The 21,967-nt window shown below is 36.7% G+C and overlaps 1 protein-coding gene across 1 annotated transcript in view; it reads left to right on the top strand.

The window, feature by feature from the left end:
• The first annotated feature begins 13 nt into the window (after nt 1-13).
• Nucleotides 14-21,967, top strand: part of LOC139115194 (MYND-type zinc finger-containing chromatin reader ZMYND8-like) — a 42,795-nt gene continuing 20,841 nt past the window's right edge. The window contains 3 exon segments of the mRNA XM_070677135.1: nt 14-129; nt 7,773-7,894; nt 21,820-21,887. Of these exon segments, the coding sequence (XP_070533236.1) occupies nt 7,803-7,894; nt 21,820-21,887 (160 nt within the window). The 5' untranslated portion in view covers nt 14-129; nt 7,773-7,802.

Genomic DNA, 21,967 nt, shown 5'->3' with positions numbered 1-21,967 from the left:
GAGCATGCGCAATCGCCTGTACCATTTAATTTGGAGCGCACGTCCTGTCTCGTGTGCTAACTACTCGCCACTTCTTGCCGGCGAGACAACTGCTGTAAAATTTTGAAAGACAGAAGGACAGAATCGAAGGTGAGGCACATCTAATCATTTCTGGCCTAAATTTCATACATTTCAGACTGTCTGAACTTACACGTACACACCCTCTTAAAACGCCATTTTTGATTGGCCACTTGCAAAGTCCCTACTCGTGTCCTTATCGTTCCTGAGAAATCGTGTTTTTGGAAAATTCAAACACGTCAATGAAAATTATAGGTTGTGTAGGAAATGGGGCAAACTTTCAAAATGGTACATTTGTGAAGTCTTTCAAAGTTTGTCCCGCTTTCGTGGAGTATGATAGTTACTGAGCTGACCAATCACACTGTAGATAACACAGCTAATTTACATATACTGTGATGATACATTGACTGTGAGAGCAACATGCACACTGTGTTCACTTGAATATCCAGTTGGAAGGCAGGATTTTGGAGTGTATTTGAGTTCACTTCTGGTAAGTGTTTGAAAACATTGACTCCTCAGAAAAGTCCCACACAGCACAACACAAGAATAGGCTCAAAACGACTTTGTGACCCCAACAGCAAGGTCAAGTTTGCAATGGGGCACAGGATATCCAGTGCACCCACTTGACTACACATCATAAAGATGTTATGAATATTATCATCAGTATTTCATGCTGCCAGCTTTTAGACATTCATATCATTTCATCCCCATCATTCAAGTCATAACACTTGTTGAAAAGTTTTTATATGTCGAAAACAATAGCGATGTGCCATGATATATCAAAAATTGTAATGTTCCATGTTAATATCAATACAGAACTTTAAAGTTATATAAGATGCACACAGTTATGGTGTTGTTCAGCATAGATGTACATGTCAAATGTCTACTCTTGTGTCAAGACATTGGGTTCACAGCAGTTTATGTTTCTACGCCATATACTGCAACAATGTTTTCGTTAAGCGCAGTACCAAGGTAAATTTATTGAGGTTTGATTGATGTCACAGGGCTTCTCTGTGGCATTATATTTTATTTACAATATCGTCAAATGGGCAAGCAGCCCATTTGATGATCAGAATACCCATCATACCACTGTCCAATTGAGTAGGAGTAAAGTCTGTTCCTCATGGGCACAAGACCATGCTAGAGTCTTGAACTCACCATCCTCTGATACTAACTGTGCACAGTCCCTAACTGAATCTGCTATACTCTTCCTTTGATTGAAAGCCTGGCACCGTACTCACTGAACAACGATACATCCAATGCAATATACCATATTTTTTCAGGGGATTACAAAGAGTACTTAGGGTACGGTACCCAAATTATGTAGATGTTCCACATGTTTAGCAAAAACACTTGCAACCTGTCTATTAGGTCTGACTGAGACTTTAACCCTCTCAGGCAAAAACCCCTGTATATTTATAAATTATATATTAGGGAGTGCTGTGGTCAGTTAGCAGAAAGTCAGGCCTGATTTGGTTAAAACCACTCTGTATTTGATGTAAGGCTGGTTTTGGATCAGATTTAATAAGTCACACCAATGCAATGAACATGTACATGGAGTCTGTAAAATTATTGCTCAATCAAACAAGTCTCTTAGGGAGCTTTTAAGATCCTATGCCAGAAGCAGGATACAATGTATTCATCGCACTGATAAATCATCAGATATAAGTTCTCTTGGTTCCCTATTCAATCGGTAACTAAAATATGGACACAGAAATTGGAGAGATTTGTGTGAGAACAACATTTATGTGTGTTCAGCAGTGTTGCAGCCAGGATGGGCCCTTGCGACAATTATGTCCCAGAAACGGAACCCATTGTCCTGCTTTCTCGCGCAACTGCAGGGCCACCTCGGGCGCACTCATTGGTCAAATGTGTTGGATGTAGTCTGAAAGTAATATCTGTTAGGTTCTTCCGGAGATATGATTAAAAGCAATTAGAACGCTGCACTTGATATCATAACTTGCTTGCAGTCTGACTGAGCTCTCATTGGTGGCAGACATGATATAATTCAAGCATTAAAGTGATGTGTTCTCGATAACTTTACTAGTGTGAAACTAATTTGTTACAAAATTATATAAAATTTGATAAGCAACTGCCGCATTGTCCCCAAAATGTGCAGAATGTCCCCCCAAAAAACGATAGTGGGACTCAGTCACTGTCCCCTGATTTAAAATTCCTAGCTGCAACACTGGTTCAGTTGCTTGAGCAGAGTTATGATATGAATGACCCTTGTGAGGAGTTACTGATATCCTCCCTGATGGCCCTCTCCATCCCCGTTTCCCGGTGAAAGGTTTATTTTATTAAATGTGGTTCCTTACTCAGTTGAACAATGATATACCAGGGATCAGTTCCATGATTTGAGAGTTGTTTTTCCAAGCTCTGGAACAAAGATAGATCCCAAGGTTTTGTAATATGTATCTGCTGTCCCAGACATGTGGTCCTATACAAAGGGTAACTTCTGAAAATTGTTTGGTAACCCTGGAAACCATCACTGGCCACAACCCTTAACAAAAATGCTATTATGGACAACCCAAGAAGAGTAACCTGATTAAGCATGTTTTAGACAGGGTATTTTTGGTATCAGATTGTTCTGAATTGCACAACATTACAAGTCATTTTTCCAAATTGTTTGGGAAACACCTTTTAGCAAATCCATATGGAGCTGTAATTTATGCACTGTCGCATCATCATATATTACATTTCCCTTCACTGTAGGACTGTTGATGTAATCATTACAATACAAGAAAGGAAATATTGGCTTTGGAGGCTTGGTTCATTTTTCTGTGTTTTGGTATTTATATTTTGTGCATCAGATATTTTTTAAATTGATTTAGCATACTTTTCATAAAAACTTACTTTCTAATTGCAAGCATTTTCTATCAAAATGACTGATTGTCATATGTTTAATACTTTGAGATGAGAAACATGACATGTCATTGAGATTCCTCAACTGTTTTTATCAGTATTTTCTCAATTTTTAAAGTAGAAAAAGCAGATGATTGTAAATGTAGAGTTTCATCCAACCCCTGACCCAGTCACCCTGAAATCCAGCGCAAAGATTCAGCTGTACCATTCTTAATAAAATGGTATGGGCTGTATCTTTGAATGATTTATACACCATGTGACCAATTTTGATTAAATGATTAAATGTTTGTTCTGTGTTTTTACAAAATATCATTGAAAATGCTGAGAACTAAGGTCAAACAAATTCTATACGTAGCCCATACCAAAGGACCAGAATAGCAGTACAAAAGAAAAACTTTTCTCGTGTCAAAGAGAATACGGATGGCATACTTGTGTCTGAGAAATGGCTGGTATAGCACTCGTGAACAATGTGAAATGCTATGGCTTGCATCAATTTGTAGAAAATGTATATTGTAGTTCATTAGTCGTGTCTGTCTGTCTGGTATGGTTCGATGTGAAATAATAGAAATTGCCTTCAGTAACGTTACCAAGGTGACACGGTGCAAGTGTTTGCTCTCATTAGGTTTGTATTTTGTCCTCGATTCAAAATGTCAAAAGTTCATCTTCCAATGTGTGTTTGTCTTCTTTCGATCATTCATGCCAGTCGCTAGTCGTAGGCCAGAAAAATCATGAGTTTGTGTCTCATCCTAGGTTTCTTGCAAAAGTGATGTTATGAAGGGGCTTTCCTTTTTGATGTTCATATTTTTGAGCTGACAAGATTGACTTCTGATATAAGAACCACAGGCTTTTGACTCAATGCAGGCGAACCTCCAAACCATTACTGATGCAATAGAATGTTCTATTGCATCAGTGGCGGTTTGGCTGTTCGCCTGCATTGAGTCGAAAGTCTGTGATATATATGAACAAGAAAACATGAATGTTTACTTGGGTCATAGACAATAGAGTGAGAGAGATAGTATGCTGGTATCACGTACCCAGTATTTTTGTTAAGGCTGGTATCACAGTAAATGTCAGGTAAATTTTATTGGGCTTACCCTGTCATGTTACTGGGGTTTCCCTCAGAATATCAATATTACATAAGGGGGCAACAGAAATGTCACTGGAGTTCCAACCCCATTTACACATCTTCCCAAACCTCAGCAAAACCACTGACAAATTGGTAATTGTGATAGGCAAGGAAATGAGTGGATAAGTTCACAGTTCAAAATTGTACAATGTGTGTAATTCCTAGAGAAATTTCTACTATTGTACTATGCATGGTGCACTGGCAATTCTTACACAATGTTTTTCAAGTGAATATGAAAAAAAAAGGCTGATGTGGGTTAAGTCTATAAATCATGTGCCCAGGAGACAAATCCTATTCTGTTTTTTTCTCTTTCTCATTCACAAATTTCTTATGTTTGAATTTTGAAATACCGTATTGTGTTTCTGAATTACAGAATGAATTTCACACTCTTTCAATTAAATACCTACTGGTATATTTGCAAAAATGTCAAATGTCAGCTACTGTATTGTAGATCACATGATGGAAAAATTAATTATTTTTATGTAAAACTTGCGTGAAATATATAGCAATTTACATATCTCATATCTGCGTAGCAGAAGTCAAAACCACATATTTTTGAAGCTCACAGCACTGTTAAAACATGGACATTTCCTCATAATGACTCTGAGTCTGAGATGAGTTACAGTAACCAATTTACTTCCATTCCCTGAAGTTTAGAGGTCCAACTTTCCTCATGGAAAACAGGAATTTTTAGGATGGGTCAAACCACCATTTGTCTTCTATTGTGCATAATTCACTCCCCAGTTTTTCCAATGACGAAATGTAAGTTTTGAAGTTTTGTATCTACATACACTGTACTTTATTTGTAAAGGGTGCCACAGATTTACAGAGAGCTTGAGATTCTGTTACTTAACTGAAAGTCAAGTCAGGAAACTTCATGTTCAACTGTCTGAAATTAAGGACGCTTTATACAATCATGTATATTTGCTGCTTGTTCAGTGTTCAGTTTGACCACTTATTGACCAGATAGCTTTAATCAAGCCTGTCCTTGATGACTGACCAATATCATTGTTTTCTGGGGTGACATTTTTGCTGGCCTTCCATTCCATCATATTCATGTGATACACATTGGCGTTTTAAGTCTAACCCGTACAATAAAATGAATTTAATCCTTGTATAAGACTCAATAAGACCCACAAATTCTTTGCAAATTTCATTGAAAGGACATTCTTCAAAGTATGTCAACTATATTCAATATCTGCAACAAAAAATCAATCTTTGTTTTAGTACTGTTCAAAAAACACTCATGACTCTAGGGATTCATTGATGTGTTCAATTCTAATCGGAAAAATGAAAGTCAGTGAACTAAGAGTTCAGACTTTCAATTTATTGCTTCCTGCAATTGTCACGTCAAAATTCAAGATGGCTGCCGTAGATTTGATATAGTATTATGGTCTAGGGAAAAACACAATAGCAATTTCTGTGAACACCGTGTACTGCTTTAAACTAGGAAAAGACCTGTCTTCCCAGTGTCCTAGTTTCAGTGAGTTATTTTGATACCAGCGTCGAGCGCTGTAATGGAAAAAAAATGCAATATTTTACATTCTCAATATATACTGCATGGGAACATGAACAATAATATCAAATCTTGTCATAGAATGATTTACTGAATGTTTAGATTTGCTCATTAAAAGCAAGCTTTTCCATACACAGTCTTGTATAGAGGGAAAGGGACATGTTTTGGTTTTGCATTCTAGTTTTGCAAAGTCAATAAGAGCATTTTGTATACCACTAAACTTTGTAATTAAATTTACAATTTCTATTGTGTGATAAACTTTGCAAGAAAGACTTGTGTCCAACCATGGATGTACCACAAAGAATACATAAGGTGCTGACGATGAGATAAGATTCAAATTTTCCCTGGCATCGTTATAATCCCTGTCTGTCCTAGATACATTCCTCACACTAACATATCTCAGCCACCTTGATTCCAGAAAAACATATCATGCTGTGTGTTTCCTGCTGTTTATTCAGGGCCTTGCTACAAAATCAAAGATGGCGGCAGACATGCAGTGCTCACTGAAAGATTGAAGGTCACATGACCACACAGTTGTTTTGCAACAATAGAAAATAAATGACGTATTGAGCTACCATGCAATGATGGCATGTGCATAGAAGGCCAAACTGAAGCATTGTTGCCCGTAACTATAATATTTAAGAAATTCTTTGATCAGAATAATATTTTATACAAATCCACGCTTTCCATTCTCATAAACTACCTTGATTTATTTAAATGTATGTGGTCTTTAACATATACTTTGATTTCAAAACTTGAGAATGACAAAAATTTGGGGTTTGGCATGGCTTGGAAATCAAAGTGTAGATTGTAATTATTGTAAGATTTTGATAGAAAGGATGGTTTTGATGTTGTTTTTTAGCATATGGCTGCCTAATATTTACTAGATTGGTAAATTTGAAATTCATCATCATCCTTGGGACTTAGTAGGACATATGATGGTATGCAGACTCTATTGCTAAACTAGGCAACTGATTACTATGGTGAAATGTCTGTAATCCTGGGTTTCTTTCTGCTTAATTAAAGGCCCAGTTTTTCTATTTAATCACTAAGTGCAACGTTACTACAGTGCTATATACGCTTGCTGATGCTGAGTGGCCAACAACTGGCAAATTGCGTACATTGTAATGACATCGGGTAATGCAGAAACATTAAATATTAACAAGCCTTTGCTTAAAATGATGTGGGTTTGTTTGAAGAAAAAATGAAAACTGCTCATTGGTTGTTGTAAGTTGTGTATGTTTGCTAAATAACCCCGAACTGTTTTAACCCAAAGTTACTCCTGGAGATCTGCAGAGAAATTTAAATGTTAAAAATATTGTGGGTATTCTCACCAATGCATCAAATACATGCATGAATGAGTGAGGAACAACATGTAAACCTTCCTCACAGCATTATCATTCAAAGTAAATTTATTAAACATTTATACCCAGGCTTTCTTTCCTAGTCTTGGGTCAAAATGTCAGAAAGTTTGTACAATGTTTCATATATTTAAGTTTTGGTATAAAAAGTACAGCTATGTAGTATATTGTACATGTTTGAAGTTATGATTGTGCAGTGATTACGTGAGAGATGACAAGAATAGAATGGTCATAAAAAAATATACAGCAGGGATCACTGAGAGAGTGGTCTTTTTCAGTCTTTTGCACCGCGGTGTAGGAAATTTTTTTGAAAATAACAACAAGATATCTGAGCAGGTAAACGCTGGAAAAGAGCCTGCCCAAACAAAGTTATACCTGCCTGATAACTATGTGTGGGTTGCTGAATACATAGCTCAGCATGTGGAAAATCAACAGTTAGTTCTTCCTCCTCAGGCAGAGTACTGTAAAATTTCCCTTGTCCAGCTAAACATTTATCAGCCCCAGGCACGAAATAATGCCAGTTATTAGAATATAATACTTTGCCATGATTTTGGGCATGTGAAGACGGTCTGTACATAACTCAAAGAAGACCACAGATACAGGGTCTTCCACTCCACCATCTGTGAGGAGATTTTACTGAAACATAGACAATTGCTGAAAACATTGAAAAGTATTGTGTGTTGGAAAAGTGTCACTGACAAAATTAAAGAAAATTAATCATTACTTTCACATGTTTCTCATACTGTCATGATAAACATTTTATTTCACTGACTGAAAATGAAAATCAACAGTTTGTTGTAAAGCAAAATTAAAACAAAATGAGTTTTCTCTCTGTTTGTGTCCACAGTTTCTTGCATGCAACTTCTAAACGGTTACCATGGCTGCAGAGGGTCAAAGTTCAAGTGGCGTGCCATCCAATAATATGGATATTCCACTTGCTCTGAGGAAAAGCCCGAGAGCAACGGCTGGGTAGGTTCAAAGTTGAACATCTTTGTTGTGCTGAAAAAAGGGATATTAAGGTACTTTTCTCTTTCAATAATCTAGTTGATTCTAGGGTCATATGAGGAACACATACAGGGCACTACGTATTGTCAGCAGTAAGTAAATTTACAGACAGTGCAGAGAGAGAGAGAGAGAGAGGGAACATCTTGACCGATCCTTTTCTGGTGAAACCAATGTAGACCCACATAAATTACCCACACATTTGACAATGAGCAACCTTACTCTGACATGTCTGCAAATCATTGCCATGTCACTCTTTTAAATCAATGTTTTTAAATAACACAAAAAATGTGGAAAACAATGATGTCACTTTATAGCCCTGACCCTTGACCCCTAACTGGTCCGATCAGGATTTCTATCGTACATAAGTCATGAAACGAGAAAACTCTGGACAAGCTCTTGATAACGTGATTGTAATATAAAGTTTGCCAAGACTGTAGTAGATTCACATTTACTGGATTGCATGTTTTGGACACCAAAGTAGACGTACATGTATCAACAGCTGCATGCATGTGAAAGGGAAGGAGTTATCATTGTTGTGACTAGAAACTAGAACAAAAGCAGAGGTGCTTGTTATAAGCAGTGAACTTTGTAATGGTATAAATGTTTTAGGTACTGTAGTACTAAAATACCTCCCATGAAACTGAAAGACGTAAACTTCTGCTCAAACTTTCCTTAGGAAATTAAACCATTTTATTTTCGAATGAAAATGATCGACCTGATGCAAATTTTCATGCCAGAGAAACAAATTTACTTTACATGTAAGTTTGCCCAGTTTAGAAATTCAAAATGGCCGCCATCCCTGTGTTAACGTGACGTGGAAAAATAAAATCAAAAACAAAATTATTCAGTCCAACAGCTGAAAAATGATCACGCAAGCAGTAGATCAGACAAACAAAAAATTGAATATAATCCGTTCCCAAGGCGCCTCCTGCAAGGTAGGAAGTATCTCATGCATGGTTCCTCTGAAAACATTCATGAGTTTTATGGAGTCAGCAAAAAGGATAGCTGTAGTTCTTAAATCATTGACTCTTGTTCCACAACCTGAGCAAAAACGATATTAAACTTACTGCTCAATTTGATGTGATATACATGTTTATGTATATGGTAATATGTAAAATTTCCAACCAAAGCATGTAAAGAAAAGAAATTGAAAAGGAAATTTAACTGTTCACCCCAATTCCCTGTAGACTAGTCCACAATTGTCACTGATACAATAGCTTTGGGCCAAACCATGGTGGTGAAAGGGTTAAATTTATATGATATATTTCTATTCATAAACCACTTCCTATCCATTTCTGTGAACACAATCTGTCACCTTGAATCTGCCTCTTTGTTTGCCACACGGTTTTGGGTGTTCTGAAAATTGCATTCAATGTTAAAAATACCCTCAATCTGACAAGAAAGAAAAAGTTCTGAGAAAAATTCATACAGCACAATTCTCACTGGTGCGATTTGCTCACGTGCGTGTGTCAGAAGAACCAACCATATTACATGTTGCGCTACAGAGAAAAAATCCTGAGTCTGTCACATGACATTTATGATTTATGGTAAAGTATGTCATTTTAGTAAGGGATGTTCTCCTGTAAAAACACATTGAATTGTCTGATGAATCTGCTGAACGTGTACCATGTCACATATCTTAATTTCAACGGGAATATTAAATGACAGACATTTTTGAGGAAGTTGCCATCATACTCATAACAGGTTCCAGTGCAAACTATTGCAGTAAATTTGCCATGCATTGAGGATGACTACACCAAACCAAACAGTGGGGTGTGTGATAGTTTTGTAAATTGGTATATATTGCTTATAAGGCAACAATAAGAGTGCCAATAGACCAGGCCATACAACACTATTGTCTGTAGACCAGGCCATACAACACTATTGTCTGTGATAGACCAGTAAATTTCATGGGTGGAGAGGAAAAACCCATGGTTTTGAGATCAATTCTTAATAGTTGAAGTGTGTAGTCGTAGTAGTTAAGACACTCATTCACAGGGTAAGTACTGTCAAACAGTGAAGCTGTGTTTTAGCATCCTGAGGAATAAAATAGTATGTTTATTAATTTTACAAGCCTACTCAACCTTCAAGAACTGTGGATTCAAGAATTTGCTATTAAATTTGAATTCAGGCAGGGAAACATTGATCTGAAATCTCTTGTTTCAAATAATGCAAACCATAAGTCAGTTGGGTCTACCGGTAAGAATTTCACTCTTATATTTGCTTCAAATAATGTTAACATCATAAAGCCATGATACAGTGAAACCTGAACCATCATTTGTGTAATCATTGGTTGTGCTTGTCTCAAATTATCATTTTGTAGGCGCCGGTGTTCTACTGCAATACACTGGTGTTTTTACATGTCACAACAGTGTCAACAGTTGTTTCGGACTTAAAAGATGTTAACTTATTACGATAGAACAGGTCAGAAAATGACAAAAATGTTCCATCAGTCCCCTGGCTTCACATTGCATTCTGTGTCAGGTCTGTCAAAATATGAAAAAATGTTTCTCAATCATCACACACAGTTTTCGTGTCCTTCAAGTCTGTAAAGTGTGAAATCTGATTAAAAATAGCTCTTCCTGTCAAAAAATTACTTAACTGGAAAGGGGAAAAAATGTTGCAAAAGCATAGAAAATAGTATGCATAGAAAGATATAATTCAGAGAGGTATTTTTGAAAATTTGAAGTGGTTATTTGTAACTGAGAAATAACTTCAATTGATAAGTGAAATGGAGTCTGTTGTTACCGAGTGGTTTTGATCATTTTATATTTTGTAAAATATTTGCTCAACAGTGCTGACATAAATGTCAGTGCAGTTTGTTGATTTAACATGCACAAATTTCTTCAAGGTCAGTTCAGAAGATGATGGCGAACAATTTTCAAATGGATATACTCTACTATTTTTTCAGAGAGCTGGGGACATGAGTTATTGCCAAGAAATGCCTATTTTTTGTGTCAGTTCATTTTTTATCTGGCTCATTTTTTTGTGCCACTGAGAGATAGGGCCAAGTGTCTGGACATACTGGTTGCCGTATATGGTAAAGCAGTCTTCGCCAGGTTCATGTCAGCCAATCAAAATCAATAGATGTAGAGTGATTGATAGATGATCTTCACAAAATTAGCTCCGCCCACCACCAGCATCCTTGTGTACAGCAAATTCCACCATGTTGTTCCCTGTAGCCATGTATAGTGCAATCCAAAAGCAGTAGCATTTTTGGTTGAATTTCAGGTAAACTCTGAAATTCTGGCTGTTAATGATATGTGCAATTCAGAGCATGATGGTACCACTGATAGTATCCTGTGAACGTGACTGTCAAATCGTTGAATTTGCTGTCATTTTGAAATAAGCTGAGGCTTGCAGGGGTCATTTTCTCTCATATGCAAATCTGGATTCACAAAGTAGAGAATGGCTTTATAGGTAGAGGCCACAGGGATAGATTACTGCAACCCTGCTTCTGCAAACAGACCAACAAACTCCATGTGAACTCTCAGTATGTGATAAAAAGATATCAAATCTTGTTTCGGAAATTACCGCGATTATTTGTATCTGTGTCTGTGTCACATACAGTGTTTGGACAGTCATCAAACGTCACCCTTGAAATGAATTGCAATTTCGCCTGCAAGCAATTCTCAAACTGCATATTAACTCAAAATTTGTTAGGGGTAGCAGTGACTGATACTTCATGGTTTATAATAGTCATTATGTATGTAGAATTTTCAGTTTTAATGTCTATGTCAGTTATTATATTGGAGTGTGGCGTACTAGATCTAGATGTAAAAGTAAAAATTCTAACTGTAATAACTTCAGATCTTAAAACAATGAATGCAGAAATCTGCATCACATTGTACCTTTCTTCGAAAATTTGAATTAACTCCTGCTTGTCATAATAGATGAGCCATTGTACATGATGTAGTTCATTCTAGGGGTGGCTATCAGAGTTAGAGTGTATATGTGTGTCTGTTACTTCAATTGTGGCATATAGCACTCTCTAATTTGCACAGTGGTTAACAAATCCCATACAGACTTTCAGTTATTCCCACGATTTCAATTTTATGGAATTTGAATTTCTTTGAAAGGTTGTAACTTTCAGTGTTTCATATCATCGTGCACATATGCTAAAAACTGATCAGACATTTATATGCTGATCACAAACAATTAAAAATCATATTTTACCATTTAGAAATCATAGTCTTGCATATACACAAATCGATAGTAAGAAAAACATGATCTTAAAATCTCAAATCCAACTGATTGATGACACAGAGCACCATGGTATAGTAACATATAAACAAATCCAATGGATTGATGACGCAGAGGACCATGGTATAGTAACATATAAATGGATGCAGTGTAGCTTATTTATTACCCAGGTAATCATACCTGTGTTTCCTCTGGCTTCTGAAATTTTCAAACTTTAGTAAATTTACGAATTGGGTATTGAAACTTTTTGTAAATTTTGAAATTCATAAGTAAACTTAACCATTCCAATACGGAATATCATTCAATCAAATTCAAATTAAGTACAACATGTGCTTAGACAGAACTATTTTGAGGTTTGGGGGCCTTCAGCTCTCAATCAACTAGCTGCTTCCTTGCATTCGTATATTTACGCATCAACAATGAAAAAAATTAGTAAATCATCTAAAAAATTAGTAATTTTACGAATTTGAGAGTGGCAGAGGAAACACAGCATACATTTTGTAAGTAATTCCAATGTTTTCAAAAAGTTATGTGGTACATTTTCAGTTCAAAGAAAGTCTTGCAGCATTGAGGTAAGGCCTTTCCATGTGATTTCACAAGACTAGGCTAGCCAAGCCAGCAAGTAACCAAACAGAATACTAATTACAATCATATTGAAGTTGCCGTAAAAGTCGTTAGTCTACAGTTTAGCATGTGCATGATGCAAGTGCTGTGCAGCCATTTGCCTAATGAAGCATTGATGGCAACATTTACGTGCATTTTGCAAAACCTGATCTTAGATAAAATGCATTGAAAGGCGTATTCACAATTCAAATTAAGCACTTCACTGACACTGAGAAATATGAGATGACTAAAAGAGAAGGGCTTATTAGATACACCGTATACGGGTACAGGTATGAGAGACTGGTTTGATCAGGAATGTACTGGCAAATTAAGGTTGTATGCGCCTCAAAAGTGAAAGACTTTTGCTTAAATTTTCCTCAATGAAACTGTCAATCATTCTTTTACCAAATCAAGAATAAAAAGGAGAGATCAATGTGCAAAGTTTGGAACTTACGAAGCAAATACCTACCATTTACTGATATTTGAAATTCAAAATAGCAGCCATCCTTGTGTTAATTTTATGGGAAAAACCAAAACGAGACTGTGATCATTTTTCTTACTCCAAGAGCTTTAAAATGAGCCCTATAAGTGAAGATCAGAAAAGTATGATTGTAAAATTTTAATGTCCAAATATCTGTCCCTGAGGTGCATGCAATCTACCTTTGGGTAGAATGCGCCTCAGGGACAGATATTTGGACTCTCAAACTTTTCCAATTCTTTTCTGATCTACCATATGTTGGGGCTCATTTTGAAGCCCTTGGAGAAAGAAAAACTTTCACCCTCTTAGTTTTTCAAAAATTGAAAATTTTATTTTTCCCCATGGAGTTAAAACAGGGATGGCGGCCATTTTGAATTTCAAATATTGGCAAATCTTTGGTAATTTCTTTCTCTAGAACTGAATTTGTACTGTGACTCCTGATTTTTATGCTTGATTTTGAAAAAGAACGGTTGAAATACCCAGTATTCCGTAAGGAAAATTCGAGCAAAAGTTTTAAGTCTTTCACTTTCGAGGCATATTACTACCTAAAGATGATGGTAACTGAGGACGTAAGCTATCTGAATGTACCGTACATCTGAGTGTACAACTCTAAGATTTGATTGTTGTTAAAAGGTAGAAACATTTTGTTATAGGAAGTGAAGAAATGAAATATTGATATACTCCAGTAGCCTGAATATGATGTAAAACTTGATAGACATGTTTGCAGGTGAAGATATCAAAGACACACATAAAAAATTTAGCATTGCATGAATTGTGTGGCTTGAATATGGGTTTTTTCAACACAGCAGTTGGAGCTCATTTGAGAAACATGGGGGTTTGCTCACACTGGTAGAGATTATGAAGTAGGTTACTGATTGTTAGCCTTTGATACAAGAAACCCATAGCTTACTGTAGTGTACGTAAGTGGATGCAGAGGGCTACCACAGAAAACTGCTTGTTGGTCACAGTCGACCTTGTAGCTTATGAGTTGACCTTGTGAGCTGGCAGATAATATTGCCTTGTTAGTTTTAACATCCAATCCACAGATTCACTTAATTCCATTCTGTACACTTTACATTCTCTTTGAATTCTTCCCTTACTTCATCAGAGAAATACATGAAAGAGAAACCTGCTGGTTTCTTGTGAATGTGTTTTATAACAGCTTTTGTTCTGTGTTCACAGTTTCCCCAGATAGCTTTTTTAGGTTGAGATCAATTTTACACATCCTTGAGCTTCTGAAATTATGGATCTTTTAGCTTCTTAGTGACATTATAGATCTTGAAAAATGCTTTGCCCAGATAGATATAGCCTGTGTTTGTTAAATTCTCCAAAATCTAGAAAACAGTAATAAATTTGAGACTCAAAATGGAGAGTTGATCAGTCAGTATGTTAGAATATGAATGTGATAACATCCATGTTGTTCAGTGAAGATTATAAACCTCATCCAAGACTTGACGTTGAATAAATAATTTCAATGTATTTGTAGTGCAGTCAATTCCAATAGACACACATTATTATGCATACATGATTGAACATATGTTTCTTTTACTGTTTTCAACATTTCTCTTCACATGTTATGTAGACTTACATACATAAAGCAATTAAAAAGTCTGTCAACCGTTGGAAGCTAATTGTAGAGAGTAATTGCTGAGACAGTACTGGTTGTGCACACAAGTTAGAATATTGTATGTAGTATGCACAATCCAAATATGAGGCTTACCCAGTATCTAATTGAATTTTCAATTTCTATCATTGTAATTTTGTATCATAATATTTGGTTTTGAAATTTTCTTCTGTGGTATGTTGGATGTATACATTACAAATATATCTTTTCGTAAGGTCAATTGTTCTGATATATCCCAGTCGCCATGTAAATTTCAATGCTTTTTAGATGGCTACATTGAGATCCCTTTAACAGCCAATCAGGCCAGCTCATTTAGTCAGGTGTCTGTGATTGACAGGCCGAAGCAGGCTAGGCCCAACCCACCATGCATTGACTGGATGTACACATGCATGGGTTTTCCAGACAGCTATGCAAGTGATGGCCTCCATTTTGGAAAGCAGCACAAAATGTAGCTTTCTGCATGGCAAGGAGATCCCTCAGTGATGTGTCAAGCTTTCCAAAGCTGTGAGTAAAATCCTCTCCACAAAACTTACCAACGGTCAGTTTGCAGATTTTCTGAAAAAATTCATCTCTAGTTGCTGATGTCTGTTTACACAATTGTGAACTCTGCCTGAACCAGCAAATGGAAGTGTCACATGGAAATTAGGGGTTACTGTAGATATGATCTCTGCTCTTTCTCCAGTTGTACCAAATTTTCCCTGTTATATCACCATAAACTGGTAAACCAAACATGAAACACTATTCAAGATCCAATTTCAAAGTCCTGTCTCACTCTCAGAGTCTTACTTTTCTGTTTTGAAATTCAAATTTTGTACTGATTATGTCAAAGTGTGACAATTACCTGGTTTCTCACAAAGCACAGTTTTAAATTCTGTCCCCAGACACATAAATGCAGCTGGTTTGCACAGCATTGTAACCCAAGTCAAGGCACTGAAAAACGCAGATGGATTTGTTGTGCTCATTACCTGGATCCCGTATAATTGCTGCACACAACCAAATGACATCTTATCTTTCAGGTTAAAAGCCAGTAATGAACTCAATATATCTGAAGATCTCAGAGGAAAGGTCAATTATCATCTGAAACTTTCCTAGCTTTCCATTTGTATTGACCCTCTACCTGCTTTGTGTACAAGCCAAATATATTTAGGCATATGATAGTTGCTATCAAAAGCAGTAGGATTTTCAGTGCAATTTTAAGGATTTTGTCCAACATAAATCATGGAAAAAAGGTGATCATGGAATCACAGGAATGGAAACTGTGGCACTTTTGGAATGTGGTGTCTGGAGTTATGACTTGAAAGGCGTAACCATGCATACTGCCATTTTACCTCCTGTGCAGGAACAGTGCCAAAAGGTCAACATGGGACTGTGTTTGAGATGTGGATGAAAGTCTGCTACAAGCTACAATCTGTGCTGTTTTCTGTTGAAATTTTAACTCTGTAGAGTCAGTCACACAGACTGTAATGGAGATTCAAATTGTCACTTTGTTGTTCCCGTGTTGAACACGGGAAGCAATAAGTTGGTGAAAGTTGAAGGTCAAACTTTGAACTCCTAGGTCCTTTAACCTGCTCACCCCCACTACCCTGTAAACAGGTCCATACTTACCATTGATAACAATAGATTTGGACCAAACTATGGTGGTGAGAGGGTTAATCTCCTCAGTTCATGACTTTCTGCGAATTGTGGTGATTTCAGCGTTTTGCAGTCACAATTTAAAAGCACATTTCTACTTTAGTGCACTACATTACTTTGTCTCTACTATACTGCATGGATATTCAGAGAAGAGAATTTGCAATTCCTGTTTGGATTTGCTGACATTCCAGTGTTTAGAATCTTAAGACCTGAAACAACCAGCCACTTCTGTGTACAGCACTAAAACACAAGACATTTCTCCATGCCAGACAGATGCTTGATAAAATTGTTGCCAGTGTTTGATACGGCAACATTTCACTGATACAAACTTTCAAAAATCTTTTTATTTCACCTTTCGATGCTGTAGATAACTGTGCAAGTTTTCCATTCTGTGCTTGATTGACATTTGTTGTAACAGTATCAGACCCACTGAGAGAAATCCGATAAATATATGAATGGTCAATCATGATTCATTCCGCGCTCTGTCTGAACATACATACATGCTCATACAAAGGTTGCACAACCATTTTAGTTCATACAACATACTCTGAAAGAGCCAGTACACACTTCCACGGTAAAGTAAGAAATTTACAAATTTGACCTCGTGTAAGCCATACATGTAGGTTCCATGCTCATACAAAGGTTGCACAACCATTTTAGTTCATACAACATACTCTGAAAGAGCCAGTACACACTTCCACGGTAAAGTAAGAAATTTACAAATTTGACCTCGTGTAAGCCATAGGTTTAAAATAGCTGACCAAACGTAAAGTAACATTGCTTTTTGAACAGTTCGGTGTTGCTACCACACAGACAACAGTTTTATATTGTGCCAGTGTTGCATTTGTTAGATGTGTTTGACTACCGGGGTATGAACAAAATTCAAGAGAGCATCACAGATACATTGAGTTGATAAGACGTATGGTACTCAGCGTCATACTGTTCTTACCCAAATCGAATCAGTACATTGACAGTGAAACGTTTACCATCAATTTCATGTGCCTTGAAATTGAAAGACTTCAATCTTTGCCCAAACATTCCTCTGGTAAACTTGAAACCTCTCCCTTTCGAAATCAACATTAAAAATCGGGGGTCATCGCGTAAAATTTTGGACTGGGGAGATATATACCCAATATTTTAATGCCGACACTTGAAATTCAAAATGGCCACATCCCTGGTTTAACACGATGGGCAAAAATAAGTGGGTGAAAAATTTATTTACTCCGTGAGCTTCCAAATGAGCCCCTACGAGTGGTAGACCAAAAATATATTGTAATTAAGTTTTAGAGTCTGAATATCTATCCCCAATGTGCAGGAAACCTTGCCATATCATACAGTTTTAAAGGGCTAATGAAACGTTCTTTCTCTCCATTCTATGAATGTATTGGACAAACTTTTTGGGAGGTGTTCACGATGGTGTTTTGACAATAAAGTTTTGTAGAGCTGGTGAAATTGGAATTTATGGATGAGACCTCAGATCAATCATATTTGCTGACAAGCCTTGAACCAAAGATGGTTGGGATTGTGTACCATAAACAAAACACTGAAATATTTCTCCTAAAAAACAAGTCCACAATGTTATACAAACATACTGGTAGGCCCTGTCTCATTGTCATTATCAAGTGATGCTTCATTTACCGGTATATTCATAGTAAAAGATGGGGCAATCTTCTCGAAAGGTGAAAAAACAAAAGCAATCCATCAGTCAGAATTTCAAAGCATGCAAATTTCACTCTGCAAACATGCAATTAAGTATCGTGCAAACATGCATAATAAATGACTCCTAAAAGTGAACATATCGTGTCATAGGTCACCAGCAGTGATCCTAACATTTGTGTACCAGAGTAAGACCATTTCGTAGATCCTTGAATAGATGGGGTGGGGGGGGGGGGGGGGGGGGGGGGGGGGGAAGTCTCTTTAACCTCCTCCCTACCTTGAATACTGGAAACTTTCCACAGTATAATGAATTGCTATATCCCTTCAGTGCTGGAAAATTCCATCCAGATCCCATGTGTTTCCGTGTACCGGTATAGCATGGACAATTGCAGTCGATGGTTAAATGTTTTTTCTCTGCTGTTATTCATCTCAAGGTCTTTCAAAGTATTATTGGATAGAACTACATGGTGCATGCATATTACTCTGTTACAGTGTTATGAAACTTCTGTCAGGTATAGCTCCCCAACAGGGTTTTAACACCTCAGTGTTTTTGCTAAGGGCGGTAAGCAAGTAAATGTTACCGGGGTTCCCCAGTCATTTTACCGGGGTTCCCCTTGGTATATCAATATAATCAAATAGAGGGACAGCAGTAATGTTACCTGGGTTCCCAAATCATTTATCAATATTCCCTAACCTTAGCAAAAACACTGCACCTGTTGTCCAAATATAATTTTTCTTTGTTTCAATGATGGGCAGTTCATGAGAAAATGGAAATACAAGATCATATATTATGAATCTTGTTAACTTCCACCTTCCTCTTCTTTTCCCTCCAACACAACTTCCCCAACACCTGATGAACAGTTCAAAACCTTGATTTGCTCATTTTTAGAAGTGAACATTTCATGAGAAAAATGGAAATAGAATGTTATGAAACTCAGATTTGTCACCTCTTCCTCTGCTAACCGATAACTTCCTGTTTCAATCACATCAGTGTGACCATAACGTTGCTGGTAGAGTTGAGGCAGAGCTGTCTGCCAGGACAACAGGAATTGAAAAACTGATAGTTTCTATATCATTCTGCTGAATGTAAAAGTTATTGGTTTGAAACCATCATATTAAACAACATTCTTTTTATAAGGTTAATATATTTTTGGAGGTAGTGGAAAGTCTTGACAGATGAACACTTGTATTAGCATTAATGAAAGGGTCATTTGCTCTAACTTTAGATGATTTTTCTGGTATAATCTTTGTTTTAATGTCAACTACATTTTCTTGTTCTAATCCCCAAAGCACGTTGAGATACACAGTATCAAGCGTGTCAACTCAGCCTGTACATGTGTAGACTGTATAGTTATTGTTGACAAGATACATGTAATTCTGATCCAAACTACATGTACAGTTCAAAAGTAAACAATAATAGTGCATTTTACACATAGACGCTGTGTTGACAAGGTAAATCGCAGGTGTTTCAACATGCTTTAGAAGGAGTAGAACTAAAACTTGCAATTGATATACAAACCAAAAAATAGTGAAAACAGTCAGCATGATGACGTTAACATGGTTTGGTCCAAATCCATTGTTATCAATGGTGAGTATGGACCTGTTTACAGGGTATTGGGGTGACGTTAGCAAATCCACGATGGCCTTTCTCTCAACATGTAGTGTGACTTAATGTTTCAAAAGGACAATAGTGTACCAGGTATGGTGATACTTAATATAAATGTCCAACAAGAATGGTGATTAGTGTATTGCTCCATTCCACTGTCACAAAATGTCGTATATGTGACATATATGTACAATAGGTACAGATGAGGCGGAGATTCTTTCACACATCGTCATACCAGTTCTCTGTAATCGTAAATCTCTAATGATATTTTTTTGGGAACAAATGACACTGTTGCCAAGACAAAACTCAATGAAACAAGCTATTCTCTTGTCCATTAAGAATTGCCAATTACTGTGTGTACCGGTACATGTATGGACATTTAGCCTTTGTTGACCTTAAGCCACATTAGCCATATCTTTGTTCATGTTTTTGATAAGATGGTTTGAAATCAAAAACAACTTGCGTAAAAATGGCTGCAAAATTGTAACCACAGAACATTTCTCAAAGTTTGGGAACAAACTTAAAATCAGAATTTGCAAATTTTGGCTAGTTTTGGCAAGTAGACTAAAATGGTGAACTAGCAAACTGGAGTCCATTGCCAAGAATTGAATAGTAACACTTTCAAAGCAATACACCTTAGTAACAGTAATCTAAAACATCTCTCGGAAGACTGGTTGGTATATTTTGGTTCCTAGAATTCATAAAGATACAGCTGATCAGTCTCTCTTTATGCAGAGCGTTTGTGATAGTTTGAAATTCAATTTATTGCAAAATTATCATTGAAGCCATCGACGAAGTCTATAATTTTATAGGAAAGTAACTGTAAAAGTTCAAATGAATGACACATCCAGAGACATGTATACAGGTAGAAAGTATAGTTCTGGTATTTTACCAGCATGATGTTGTTTCACAACATAATTTCCTCATACTGGTATATTTATCTGATAAATATGATGTGATCTGTTATTCACCCATTGCAATGCATTTCATTTTTATTTTATCATCAAATTCAAACAGTGGTCTTCCTGTTGAAGGCGTGGCATTGAGAAACAAAATTGTGATATACTTGTAAAAATACACCCTGTCATGTTCGACATTGTCACTGTAATTGCTACAATTGGAACGTGAGTTGTGCTGTCCACTCTCATTGGTGATTGTAGAAACAGAGAATTTATAAGTACTGGTAGATTTATAGCTGACAATTCTTTGTCATTAACGAAATACAAATAATTCTTGAATATGATGGCAAATTGTATGTGGCTGACCTTAGTTTGTTTGATTTCAGAGTGAGGTCTGACTGAATAGCCACATAATTAGCTGCCGCAATGAAGCCTGTAGCCTACTCATACAGGCGTGTATTGAAAGGAAAGATATATAAGGGGAAGCTGCAGGCTAGACCACTGCAGCTACCACAAAGTGACTGAGAAATGACCTCGTACAGTACACAAATGTGTAGTCAGACTTTGTCCAGAAAATGGTTGGAAATGCCCACAGACTAAGTGAAATCTGTGTAAATTGTAATGAGTTCCAGAGTAATATCATATTTCAAAATGTGAGCTAGCCAAGCTGGAACACATTTGTAGAAAACAGTTGTCATACCGTACAACATACATACATACAGACATACATACATACATACATACATACATACAACATTCATACATACATACATACACATACATACATACATACAAACATACATACATGTACATGTACCTACATACATACATGTACATACATACATACATTGTACATGTCTGTCTTTGGTCAACCATATATTCATACAACCATGAATTGGCCACGTGCCAAGGCACTAGGCTTCAAATTGCCATGTTGTTGGTAGACTGTGCATAATATAAAACCATGTTTTGAGTAAATCAATTGTACAGACAGAATGGAGTGCTCAGCAGCCGATACACCTTTTCCTTGAAGCTAGACACGATAACATTAAAGCCTTGCAAAATGACAGTATGACTATTGAAAACTGAAGCTCTTTACCCTCAAAATTTAAAAAATCAGTGGCGTACAGAACAAAACACATCTGATGATATTGAAAATTCAATATTGCTCCTTTCCATTGTTTCCAGAATAAAAAAAGAGCCAATCACGTCCATGGAGAAGATGGAAGCTGCTCTCCATGCCAGCAAATCAAAAGGTAATTGACGTAACTGGAGGATATCACACCAATTTAGTATTCATCAAGTCTCCATACAACCATGGTTCAAAATTTCACAA

The sequence above is a fragment of the Ptychodera flava genome, chromosome 17, assembly GCF_041260155.1.
Source record: "Ptychodera flava strain L36383 chromosome 17, AS_Pfla_20210202, whole genome shotgun sequence".
Lineage (NCBI taxonomy): Eukaryota > Metazoa > Hemichordata > Enteropneusta > Ptychoderidae > Ptychodera > Ptychodera flava.
The sequence above is the reverse complement of the archived record's forward strand: the minus strand, read 5'-3'. Positions and strand labels throughout refer to the sequence as shown.